Source organism: Musca autumnalis, unplaced genomic scaffold (assembly GCF_047663935.1).
Source record: "Musca autumnalis isolate F117 unplaced genomic scaffold, ASM4766393v1 scaffold_5, whole genome shotgun sequence".
Lineage (NCBI taxonomy): Eukaryota > Metazoa > Arthropoda > Insecta > Diptera > Muscidae > Musca > Musca autumnalis.
This window is the reverse complement of record NW_027412088.1, coordinates 209980300-209993653: the sequence shown is the minus strand read 5'-3', so window position 1 is coordinate 209993653 and position 13354 is coordinate 209980300. Positions and strand designations below refer to the sequence as shown.

The 13354-nt window shown below is 35.2% G+C and overlaps 2 protein-coding genes across 2 annotated transcripts in view; one reads left to right on the top strand and one right to left on the bottom strand.

The window, feature by feature from the left end:
- pcs (SH3 domain-binding protein parcas) overlaps positions 1 to 13354 on the top strand; it is a 549277-nt gene that overhangs the window by 479613 nt on the left and 56310 nt on the right. The window lies entirely within an intron of this gene.
- LOC141386475 (uncharacterized) lies at positions 68 to 6300 on the bottom strand. Its single transcript, XM_073955032.1, has 10 exons — positions 5832 to 6300; positions 4845 to 5555; positions 3802 to 4701; positions 3356 to 3738; positions 3162 to 3290; positions 2307 to 2478; positions 908 to 1677; positions 715 to 844; positions 579 to 649; positions 68 to 516 (listed from the first exon to the last, which is right to left on the bottom strand). The coding sequence occupies exons 1-10, from the start codon at positions 5956 to 5958 to the stop codon at positions 412 to 414; spliced, it is 3498 nt and encodes a 1165-aa protein (XP_073811133.1). The 5' UTR covers positions 5959 to 6300; the 3' UTR covers positions 68 to 411.

Here is a 13354-nt window from a genome sequence, read left to right as displayed (position 1 = left end):
ATGCGAAAATCTGCCTTAAAATGTCGACAAGGTAGTTCGATTTAATATTAAGAAAATAAACTCGATCTTTTTATAATTTAGAGAGGAGTACATTTAAAACTTTTTATTCAAGTGTTTGGAATTAACAAAAGATTTTAAAACACACAGGATAAATAAAATGGAAATGTGTAATCATAAAAAAACATTTCTGTAATAGCAAAACAAAAAAACTCAAAACGCTATGGAATTTAAAAATAGCTTAACCTAATGAAACAAGAAAAACCCTTTTTATGAAATGACCACAAATATTTTACTCTATCTTTTTCCGAAGATTTATATTTTCCGGTGCGTGTGGTTTTGGAAATTGTATTTTTTATAGAAATGTTGTACTGTGTTTTTAAAAATAAACAATGTTGCTCGATATTTTCACCATTACTTGTTACTTGAATTAGTTGCAGTGTCTGGGGTTGTGTAACAATATTGAGACCAGTATTGATTGGGATCGGACGCAGTATTGTTTCCTGAATTGCCTTGTTGCTGGAAAATAGTATATTTTAACGTTACATCAAAAGTTATTTGAGGATACCCATGTCTCTTACCTGCCACCAGGACATCCACTGTTGTTGCTGCTGAGGATCCATGGTTTGCCATTGTTGATTATTTGCATAACCTACAGAAAAGGAAAGTAATTTAAGTTATAATAATGAGATTCACAGTGAGTGATGATTTCCATACCTTGCATGTCGTAATTCCAATATTGTTGTTGCTGTTGTCCAACTGCACTAGATTGTTGTTGATTATACTGTTGCCAGTTGTGGGCCTGGTGCTGTTGTTGGTTGTATTTTCCTGAAGCTTGGGAATTTGTCTGAAAATTTGGAATAGAAACTATTTAGCATTGTCCTATAGTTGTATTTTCTATCAAACATACATTACTTTTGTTGTACTTTTCATAACTCGAAGAACTGCCTTCACCGGCCGCACTGGGCTTGTAATTAGATGAAGTTGGTGCGGCTTTGCTTGAGCCTGGGCCACCGCGACTATCTTCGCCGCGGTGGCCATGCCGAAAATCCCGCTGGTTAGAGCTACCACCAGAACGATGGCCATCGCGACGACCACCACTGCCTCCTCCAGCACCACGGTTTCGATCTCTGTAGTCTCGGTTGTCACCGCCACCGCGGTAATCACGGGATCCTGACCCACCACCATACGAATCATAACGGTTACCGCCACCTGTGCTGTATCGATTCGTATTGCGGTCATCGTAGCGATTTCGATTGTTTTGCACCCAATTCTGAGGCCCACTACTATAACGACGTTGGTCGTAACCACGATTACCACCACCGCCCCCATAGCCACGATCGTCGCGGTAACCACCACCGCTGCCGCCACCTCCGTATCCTCTATTACCGCCGTTGTATCCTCTATTACCATAACCTCCGCTTCCTCCTCCTCCACCACCGCCGGCGCGCCTGTCATTCCAACGATTATCATTGCGATTATCGTAACGCCTGCGATCATCATAGCGACGACGATTGTCATTTCCATAATTGTCGCGACGTTGGCGTTTATCTCGGTTCGAGGCTTTTTTGCCCTTTTCGTTGTATTTTTTCACTTCTTCTTTAGCTTCATCACCACTCAAATCGGTGAAAATAATATCATCGAACCATCCAAACTCCAAGGAGGGCAAAGTGAAGTTAGCTGAAACGTAAAACAAATTAAAAATGTATCTTCCCATATAAATAATTAAATTTACTTAATTTCACTTTAATTTTTCTGACATCTGAATTTATATGAAAAAACCAATTCAAATCTAATTTCACTGATTTATCTCAACGACTCTAAGCGTTCCTAATAAAAATTTCTGAAAATATTTCTAATATTCTGATATAAATACTCCATTTGGAAGTAGTTGAATAAATCCTTGATGGTATATCTCCTGTATATATCTGTGAAATCTATTTTAATTTGCTCTGATGTACAAATAGTTTTGTTAAACATGACAACTTGATCGTACACAACTCTCATAACGCACATGATGAGTGCATTCAATGTTAAGACTTTCGAGAACATAATAGAGGAGAATTAACAAAAAATATCCAATTACAATGCATAAAATCTGGATAAGAAGATTTTTAGAAATTGTGCCTAATTCCCATTCAAAAGTCATGTTATGAACAATTTTACAGTATATTGCATGAAAAATTTGTTTGTAATAGTAGTAATATTGATAGGATATTTTATAATTACATAGCTGTTGAAATATAATAGATTAGTTAAAGTAGTAGTAGAAGTTATGGTCGTTGAATTATCAACATCAATATATTTACCTTGAAAACTATGCAAAGTTGAGTCTCTCAACGTGTATGTATGTCCTTTTTCCTTCTTTTCCTCCAGACGACGTTTCAATTCATCTTCATTGGGTATGCAAACAACAGCTTTACGTTTAAAATCTCCAAAGCCCTTCATTTTACGTCGCTGAACTGAGGCATATGCATTTCCCTTTTTATTTTGAATTCCGGAGAGGGATGTAAACATTGATCATTTGTACGTGATTTAGTGATCGGTTTTGTTGGTGTTGTTTCATTTTTGTTTTAAATAAAAAAGTAGTAAAGGCAACGTTATGGATTACGTTGCGTTATAAGTTATGTGCAGGGCATACATTTTTTATTTTGTTTCAAATAATTAAGTAGTTGGGTTCTATTCTGTTGGATATAACTCGAAATAGTTCTCCGTCTTGATTTCAATCCAACAATATTATTCCTCTCTCTTAATGCTATAGCTTAATCTACACATACCTTTGCCGTAGGGTTGTAGTTTTATTCATTTCGGCGCAACACATTAGTTGCTTTCTTTAAAGAATCACATTACATTTCAATGCTTTACTTACAAGTTGGCTACTTTGCCGCCCGATCCTTTAAACACCAATTTGCAAAAAAAGGTGTTGTATGTTTTTCAGCCTTCTTTACATATGACATGCATATGTATTCGTAAATACTTACAACAGAGTTCGTAGATGAGCAACTTAATCGCTAAGACATACCTGTAAGACGTTGCAGCCACATCTCGTGGCTGTTGGGATAACCGCTTTGTTTAATGACCATAACTTTGGTTATAAAATGTACTTTTATAAGTCTAAAATATGTTTAAGCCCTTGCACATTTTAGTTATTTATAGATTTTTACCTGATCAAGAATGAAGTTGCGGCGACGTTTAATGGCAATATCCTCCAGAGATGTTAAAACATTGAAGCAGAGTTCGTATATACGATCGAAGCGTCCTTTATGTACAGATTTACGATGGGCTCCGTCCACCTTTAAAAAAGCCGAAATATAATTTTTAGTTATAAATTCCAAATGATAGACAATATATTACTTACCGTCATTTTAGAAATAAGAGCATCGGCACCAATGACGTAGTAGCGTTTTTCTGGGTTTTCTTCAATGTGCTTCAACACCCAAGTAGTTTTACCAGAACCTGGTAAGCCAACCATTAGAATTACTTCGCATTCCTTTCGGCTTTCTGGCCTTTGAGGTCCAGCAATGTATTTTTCCTCTGGGATCAGGGCAATCAACTCATAACCGCTGAGTAGAGCCATGGTATCGCGAGGCACTGGGTGAATCTCTTCGTATTCATCCTCTTCTTCCGCAACATCCATCTTCTTGCGTTTGGATGGCGAAGGCCCACTGTCATCTTCTTTGTTACTATCATCGGCTTTGGACGGTTCAGTATTATCCGTCTTGGTCTCTTCTTCTTCTTCACCTATAAATGTATATAATACACCATTTGTACTAGTTATTAACATGATTTAGTTTAATTTCTTACTTTTGTCCTTCTTCTTCTCCTTCTCTTCAGATTCTGTAGCGGTCTTCATTTCGACATCTTCCTCAACTTGTTCTTTATTTTCGATCTTGCTATCATTTTCATTTTGTACGTCATCCTCTTCCTTATTTTCTTCAGACTTCTCCTTATTATCTTGGGCGGGTTCCTTCTCTTCTTGCGTGTCTTCACCTTTTCCGCTATCTGGCTTCTCTTCATCTGTACTTGGTTTTTCATTATCCCAATCCTCCTCATCGGTATTTTCAGATTTTTTATTTTTAGTTGGGGAATTGGATTCTGATTTTTGTTCAGCTTTCTTTTCCTCGACTTTCTTCGGTTTACGTCTCTTTCGAACTTTACGTTCTACATTGACCAAAAGATTGTCATTATCAGCAAAGTTCACTTGATATTCGTAACCTTTTGTTAAAATGTGTGGGAACAATGCATCGTTGTCTCCAAGTATACTTTTATCAAATTCGAAGGCGACTCCTACATCTTCGCCGTTCAATGTATATTTTATAGTACACGGTGTACTCTCCAAATCAAGATAACAACCAATAACATCATCCAGTTGATATGGTTTGGCGAATTCTAAAAACTCACCATTTGTCGCCTTCTTTCCCGACTCACAATATGCGAATGAATTTTCAGATTCCCCTAGGAGAAGACTAGATGAAGGCATTGAGAAACCCACACGAAAGCCTTTAGTGTGTGGTTCATCCCGGAATGTATGATCTCGTCCTATATTCGATTCTTCTGATAGACGAACTTCAAAGCAGACTTTGCCTTCACGTACACCATAATTAGTTCGAGCCCCAGACCAAATTAATGCGTATATATCGTGATTTATGGGTTTAGCCGATGTAAATGTAACAGGATCTATACGTAGATGCAGATCAGAATCGTCTGGAAAACAAAATGTTTGGAAGAAATTTTCATGAAAAAGACAAGTGATAACATTATTCGCAAAGGCTGTTAAAATTTGTCACTTCAGTTAAGCGAACACATTTAATTAAATTATACTGGAAAAGCTATCACATATTACTTACACCAACTTAAACCAAATTGCTTGTCCTCAATAGTGGGCTCGTCTTCTGGTGTTGAGGTATCTTCAGTAGCTTTTGGACTATTGTGACCTCCAACGCTGCGAGTTTTTGGCGAACGGGATCGGGTAGGCGATCGAGTTTTAGATCTGGAGCGAGAATGAGAACGCGAATATCGGGAATGCCTATCCCTCGATGGAGAACGCGAACGAGAGCGTTCTTTTTCAATTTGTTCTTCGCTTTCCTTGCATGGTTTAGGTGAAGATACCTCCTTTTCAACATTTTCCTCGTTTTCTTTCGCAGATGCTTCACTTTCAATTTCTTCTTTTTTGTCTTCGGGTTCGACTTCCTCTTTTTCGTTCTCCTTTTCCTCTGTCGTTTTTTCAGCTAAAGAACGATTTGCCTCAGATTCACTAGCTTCATTTGCTCCATTTGTTTGTTTATCGTGCGCTTCAGTTTCGGGAGTATTTGATGACAACTTCTCCACCTCATGCGTGTTTTCATCTTTGTTCTCCGGAGTAGATTCTGTGGGTCGGTCGACTTCTTTTTCTGGTGTCTTCGGTAGCTCTTTTACTTCATGCCCGCTAACAGCTTCCTCTTCTTCTAGAGTTTCCAGCACCTCAGCGTTCTTTTTGACGGGTGAGGGGGAAGGGGATCTAGTCATTGACCTTGTGCGACGACTACGTCGTCCAGGTGTGCCAGGAGAAGGGGGAACTTCTATAATAAATGTAAAAAAAGAATACATAAAAGAAAAACTAAAGTTAATCGAGACATTGCTAAATTTTTAGTTTTTCTCGTGCAAAACATTGCAATGAATTGGCAACTCTACCCTTTTAGCGCTTGTAATTGCACAAAAAATCGCCCAGCCATGTGGCAACCACATTGCTAGAAATAACATATTTTCTGGAATACATGCTCCATTTGTAAAAGAACCCTTTTTAAATGTCAATGGATTTTTGCTATACCACTTATTCTATTGTTTCCACTACTTACCACCTTCTAAATGGGCCCGTAGACGCTCGACCAACACCGCTTTAACTCCTTTGGTATCCAAGCCGCGCGACTGCAATTCATTTCGCAAATCGACCACCTTCATTTTGTCCAAGTTTGCTAAATCCATGATGGATATGCATTAATTTCAAACTTTTCTCGTGTATATAGGTTTTTCTTTTGGTAGAAAGCGAATGTTCATCCACCACTTTGCAAAGATTGATTTATTGAAAGTAAGCGAGAAGTAAACACGAAAAGTAATGAATAAAACGCGCCAAACGGTGTGAATGATGTTGCTGCACCACAATAATACACTTATTAATTATTTGCGCACACAATTTGTTTTTTCGCCAACATTAACAACTCAATGAAAAAAATGAAACTCGGCGTCTTCGTTTTGACCAGACAGCATTTTTTTGTTATGTAGCAAAAACTGCGACCAACTTCACTATATTTCACTTTAACTCACACGGGAATGATATCTTTGGTTTGAATTTTTCTACGTTTTTTGACGACTGTGGAAATGAAGGTAGAACATGGCACAATTACCCAGGTAGTGGCATCGTAAAATTTTGAATATGTTATGTCAAAACTTTCTTTATGTTGTTGGGGAAATTACAACAAAAATAATTTTTTTTATAAAGGGATTTGACTTTTCATATTCGATCAGCTGGTGTGATGCCACTACCTGGTAGTTGTGTCATGAGGTAGAAATACGCCACTTTTCCACGCTCAGTTTCATGGTTCGTGTTTAGACACACAAATATCTCGGGAAAGTAAATTCAGCTTTTAGGCAATAGGGGGTAGGAAAGAGTATTGAGGAGCTCTTTATTCTCCGCTCTCTCCCAAAAAACTCAATTTACTTTCCCGAGAAATGTGTGTGTCTAAGCACAGACATGTAAAAGACTAAAGGCAAAGTACTACCTAGTCTCGGTCCACACTAACGTGAATTTCATTAAAAAGTTTCATGAAATTAGAGACACATAATTTCATGAAATTTTTTCAATGAAATCACTCTAGTGTGCACCGGGACATAATTCAAATTATTTAGGCGGCATTTGAATTAGGTAGTACTCGGCCTTTAATCTATGACATGAAACTGAGCGCGAAAAAAGCGGCGTATTTCATTTTGTTCACACCTTGAAGGTGAGAACACAATGAGAAATTCATGCTTATCCAAGCCTGAATTTGTGTAAAGGAATAAAGAAATCTAAAATCGCATTTGCATTAGGTAGTATCTGGTTTTTATTCATTTACATGAAATTGAGCGTTATGTAAGCAACAAAAGTAATTGTGTTTCTACCTTGAGTGCTACGCAATAACGAACATTCCAAATTGTTTCTGTTCAAATATAAGGCCTGTTCGATAACTTCGCAAGTAAAAAGTATTTACAAGTTCTTGCAACTACTTGCAAGTACTTCTCACTTCACTTTTATTGAACAAGTTTGTTATCGAACAGAGCATTTTGTAAAAGTTTGTACAAACTTTTGAGTTATCGTACATACATATAAATAAATCACTCTTTCAAAATTGGTGTATGTTTCAAATACTTCTTATAGTAAGTTTACATTTACGAAATCACTCGATTTCAACTGTCAATTCCATTTCTTAAACGTCAAATGAAATCCAATGGATTTCAGACGAGTTTTCATTTTACGTATAGGAAAAAGAATTGACAGTTGAAATCGAGTGGATTTCGTAAATGTAAACCAATACTATGTTTACATTTACGAAATCCACTCGATTTCAACTGTCAATTCCATTGCTCAAACGTCAAATGTAATCCAATCGATTTCAGATGAGTTTTCATTTGACGTATTCCCAAAGGAATTGACAGATGAAATCGAGTGGATTTCGTAAATGTAAACCAAGCATTATGATATGTACTCAGTTTGCATTCATGGACGCTGTTAATCCCTAAAGTAAAGAGAGTAAGAGAGAGCAAAGTTGGACGTCATTTCTGATAGAAGAATAAAGAAAAATTCAATCAATTCCTTGCTCTTTTATTCTTCTATCAGAAATTACGTCCAACTTTGCTGAAACGTTGAATGTGTTTAGGGCTTTAAATCACTAGTACAAATGCCGCATTACATTTTTTCTATGAACTAACTTAGAAATTTTAATAGAAAGCTTGCGGCTCTCATTGTAGAAACACAATGACTTTTGTTGCTTGCATCACACTCAATTTCAATTAAATAAATAAAGACCAGGTACTACTTAATTCAAATGCGATTTTGGATTTCTTTATTCTTCTACACAAATTCAGGATTGGATAAGCATGAATTTCTCATTTTGTTCTCATCTTCATGCCGTAAACACATCCAACGTTTCAGTAAAGCTTTGTGTCATTTCCGATAAAAGAATAAAGCAAGGTACACACTGACAATCAGCTGTATTTGTACATTTTTTGTAAACTTGGTTTTCAACACTTCAAAACACTTCTTTCATCCTCAACCTGTAATAAAAAGCACCTACGGCGATTCTGAATGCTTCATATTTACATTTTGATTCAAATTTGTTCTATTTTAGAGGATTTTCAAAATGTATTTACAGCATGCAAAACTCATATTCGAACACTCTTCAAAAATGAGTAAAATCGTTATTTATAGCAGATATGGCAGACACAAATGCATTAATTTATTGCATAGAGAATATTTAATAATAATTTACATGATATAAAAAAATATTTTAACAAGTTCAATAATTTACGGGTAGATGGCGTTCAGAGTCGAAGCAAAATTCATATTCGAACACCTCATGGTACAGTAATACAGGTAGCATTATCAAGCCAGCTGATGGTAACATAATGTGTCAATTGCATTGAATTGATGCCAAATTTTGACATCTTATGTTACCAACAATTGCCGATGTGTATTTGTACCATGGAACACCTTAAGGTACTACATTTTTGCCTTTTTTGAAAGGATTTTTCTAGGTAAAGTGTGATTTTTTTTTTTACTTGAATATCCTTGCGGAGGCCTTTGATGCCCAGAAACATAAAATTCAGTAAAGTTAACGTCGAAAATGTTTTAAACATTAAATTGATTAAAAAATGATTGTTTTTTCTAGTGAAAACCTGAACTCTTTAAGCATCGAGTAAACTGTCCGTTTCATTTCGGTTTTGAACATACAGTCGAATTCGCTATAACAACGGTCAAAAACGCGACGAAACGCGGTCGTTATAAGTGCTATTCTAAGGGCCGAACAGGCATGTTTGACTTTTAGATTTCATCGTTATTACCAATATGTCGTTAAGTCGATGGTCAGACTAGCAAGGTTTCTTGAAACCAATTTCGGTAAAGTTTCTTTTCAAGTTTCGTTAGTGTCCACACACGTTAACGTGAAAGATTATAATTTTTGCATGTCCTCTTTATTTTACCATTCGTGTTTGTTGTGTTTCTCATACCAATAAAAACAAAAAAAGACATAAATAAACCAAAAAAAAAAAAAAAACAACATAAAATAATTAACATTAATAATTAAATTAATATTAATAGTTAAATTTTCACTATTTAATTAAATAAATGTTTTTATTAAATCTTTTTATGTTTGTTTTGTTGTTAACGTTTGCTTGAGAAAATAAAAATGAAAGAAAATGGAAGAAAAAATCTTGCAACGAAAAACAAGAAGAGGCAACATAACAAACACAGAAAACCATGTACATGGGTTTCACTACTTCATACCCCTCGCCTATAAACTTGACGTCGCCATGTTGAAATCGTGCTAGTCTGACCATCGACTAAAAGAGACTGTCCTAGTCGCGAAGTAATCTTATGTCTATAGCAGGTTCTCTCCTAAAATTGATTCCAAGAGATAAATCCTACATAACTTGTTCAAATGCCATTTTTCAATAACAACAAATCGTCGAAAATTTAACAACACAAAATTTATTGCTGTTAATTTAACGATGTATGTGTATTTATTAACGACAAAAGTTTAAAAAACAATGAGTAAAGTTGTTAAAAATGTTTCAGAATACCAAAGTCGATAAAAATAGGGTTAAAATTTTTAAATAACTTGAGTGTCGATAAAATGTGATAGTGAATCGAGGCACTGAACTCTTTAAGCATCGAGTATATTTTGTTCTGGTGTTTTTTTTTAGCATCATTCTCATTAATATGAGAATACTCGATGCTTAAAGAGTATCAGGTTTTCACTAGAAAAATTATCATTTAAAAAACTGAAAAGCCAATTGATAATTCCGTTGGCAGGGAAAGTAATGATGAAGTTAAGCCAATGGGGGAATACTCCAGACTTAAGCAATCATACGATTGAATCTTCAACAATAACAAAACAAACAAACAAAGCTATTACTGTGCATTTGTTGAACAATATTGCTTAGTTTTGTATAAAATGTAATATATTTTTTATTCAATTCAATTAAAAAAATTCAACACTAACTGTACTAAATTTTATGTTTCTGAACATCAGAGGCCTCCGCAAGGATATTCAAGCACAAAAAAGTCACGCTTTACCTAAGAAAATCCTTCGAAATTTTTTTCCTGAGAAATTTTTAGAACGACCCTATATTTAAATTGACATAAAATTTTCAATAACAACAATGTTGTTTTTGTAAATTTGTTAGTTGTTGTAATTCAGGCATCAACCTTATATAAATGTGCCTTGGAATAAAGTAAATTTCGAACTATGTTGGGTTTGCTATTTCATTCTTTTATCTAAATTGACTCCCAACTTTACTGAAACGTTGGATGTGTTTTCAGCTTCATCCCGAAACACATCCAACGTTTGAGTAAAGTTTTGTGTCATTTCTGATTAAAGAATAAAGAAAAAATCGAACTAAGTTGCCCTTGGCCCTTTATTCTTTTAACAGAACTGACGCCAAACTTTATTTAAACGTTGGATTTTTTCGGCTTTAAGGTGCAAACACAATGAGAAATTCATGTTTCTCCAAGCCTCGATTTATGTAAAAGAATAAAGAAGAATTTTAATTATGTAGTACCTCCCCTTTATTCTGTTAAATGAAATTGAGCGTGAAGCAAGCAACAAAGTTTATTGTATTTTAACCTTAACATCGTGATTGCTATCATCCGATTTGCAGATTTGCATTTCAGCTATAAATTTTACTTACTTACTTAGCTGGCCCATTACAGAACATTTGTTCTATAGGCCGAACTAAGAAAAGATCTCCAATTCTCTCTATTTGTTGCTTCGCTTTCTGGAATACCGCGCCTTTTCATCTTATCATCCACTTGTTTGCGCCATCTATTCCTTGGCCTGCCAATTCTGCGTGCACCGCCAAGCGGTCCGTGTTTATACATCTTTTTAGCGGGGTCATCATCGCTCATCATCGCTAGGCCACGCAATCACTGCATCTCGATACGTTTAACAATATTGATGGCGTTGTACAGCAGATACAGCTCGTGGTTCATGCGACGTCGATATTCACCGTCAACGCAGGTTGGTCCGTAGATCTTTCGAAGAATTTTTCTCTCAAACACACCAAGCACTGCCATGTCTGCTTGCGCAAGTACCCAGGCTTCGGAGCCATACATCAGCACGGGTAGTATCAGTGTGGCTTTGTTTGTTGTGTTTACGGAGGTGCCGAGGTAGACGAAGTCTTTTACTACCTCAATATTATAGCAACCAACTTCTCACCGTTTATAAATTTTACAATATTTGTAATTTTTCTGTTCCCGTACTTTTAGAACAAATTTCAATAGATGTCAATACTTGACAAATCGTTCATTCGCAAGTATTACTGCATATTAAAAAAAACAACAATTTTATTTAGCCACGCGAATAAAATTTCTTGTCCTTGTTTTCAATTTTAAGATATAATGTTAAATCAGTTTTTTGTTGGAACAATGCACCGATGCATCTACCTTTATAATTGCATAATGTCAACAACAGTAAAAAATGTCAACCCTGCTATTGACAGAATAGGCCATAACAAGAAAAAAATTTTAATCAGCTGTTAGCTGTGGATCGCAAATATCAATTGTTTGGCTGTTATATGCCAAAATATCAAAAAAAAAAAACGCCAATAAAAAATTTCAAGTCAAAATCGGGAGGCTCGATTTTCACCGTAGACATATGGTCCAGTGGACTTTTTTGTTCAGTTCAATCCCAGGAATCAGAAACGCGTCTCATTAAGGTCTTTTCCCTTCACAAAACTGGCCCCGGCCTAGTATATATACACAATTTTACGATGATTTTCGAAATTAAAGCAGTAAATTTCTATACTATCGTATATTTTTATCGACAAAAACTTGTTTTTGAAAATTCATTCGATCCGCTGCACATATGCATCTACCAAGGTACATTTATATAAGGTAGATGCATGAATTACAACAACTAACAAATTTATAAAAACAACATTGTTGTTATTGAAAATTAAATGTCACTAGGCGTTTGCACCAGACAGTTTGTCTTCAAATACAACTCTGATTTACTAACACATACATACATTTGTCGGCTGTCTTCCAGGTGTCCATCATTTTTTGACAGACATTCGTGTTAACATATTTTTGATATTTTTGTGAAAAAGAAGTGAGATGATAAATCAAATGTGCTGAAAACAAAAGAATATGCTCAAAAAGAAAATATGTGAACGGAAAACGAAAATAAATCGATGATTTTCATTCATAATATTACAACTGTTTTTGCAGTTGTCTGGACGCCTACGTCACACAGGCAAGTTTTGGGATTTAGACAATCAATACATGAACTCAACTGTCCTGTCATGTATAAACGCAGGGTCAAAGAAAATATTGAATAATAGGGTGGTTCCAAAAATTTTCTCAGGAAAAACATAAAAACATTTTCAAAATCCTCTAAAATAGAACAAATTTAGATCAAAATGTAAATATAAAACATTCAGAACTGTCGTAGGCCATTTTTATTACACGTTTAGGATGAAAAGAAGTATTTTATGTTAGGAAATTTCGAAGTTTCAAATTTAACGAGTAGACCCTATTACATTTTGAAAATCAAATTTACAAAAAAAAGTAAAAATACAGCTGATTGTCACGTCTACCTTATATAAATGTGCCTTGGCATCTACCTTCATTATTGTGTTATGTTTGAAATCAACAAAAAATAAGTGTAAACAAAAGGGGGTATTTCAGGATTTCGTGAAATCTAACCGATTTCGGAGCATAAGTGTAAATCAGCTATAACACCTTATTCCGCCATGGTTTCTACCAAGGCGAATTTAAAAGAATTCAGGTGAATTCAGACCGTAGTCTGTATTTGCTGTCAAAAATTTTAAGAAAACTGTAAAATATTCTTCGCGAAGCTTATATAAAGATGTTGTACACAGATATTCTTTATGGAAGCGAAATATTTATTATTTATTTTTAATTAAAATTTTGTTTTGACAGCAAATGAAGACATCAGTAGTGCGATTCTCTAACTCATTTTTGAGTTACCGACAAATGTCGGTAAAATTAAAACACTAAATTATGAATGAAAAGTTCAAATAAAAGTTGACAACACTGTTGCTGTCGGTAAAACTTTACGACTACTTTCTTTTGGTCGCTAACTTACCGAAAAATTTCGTTAAT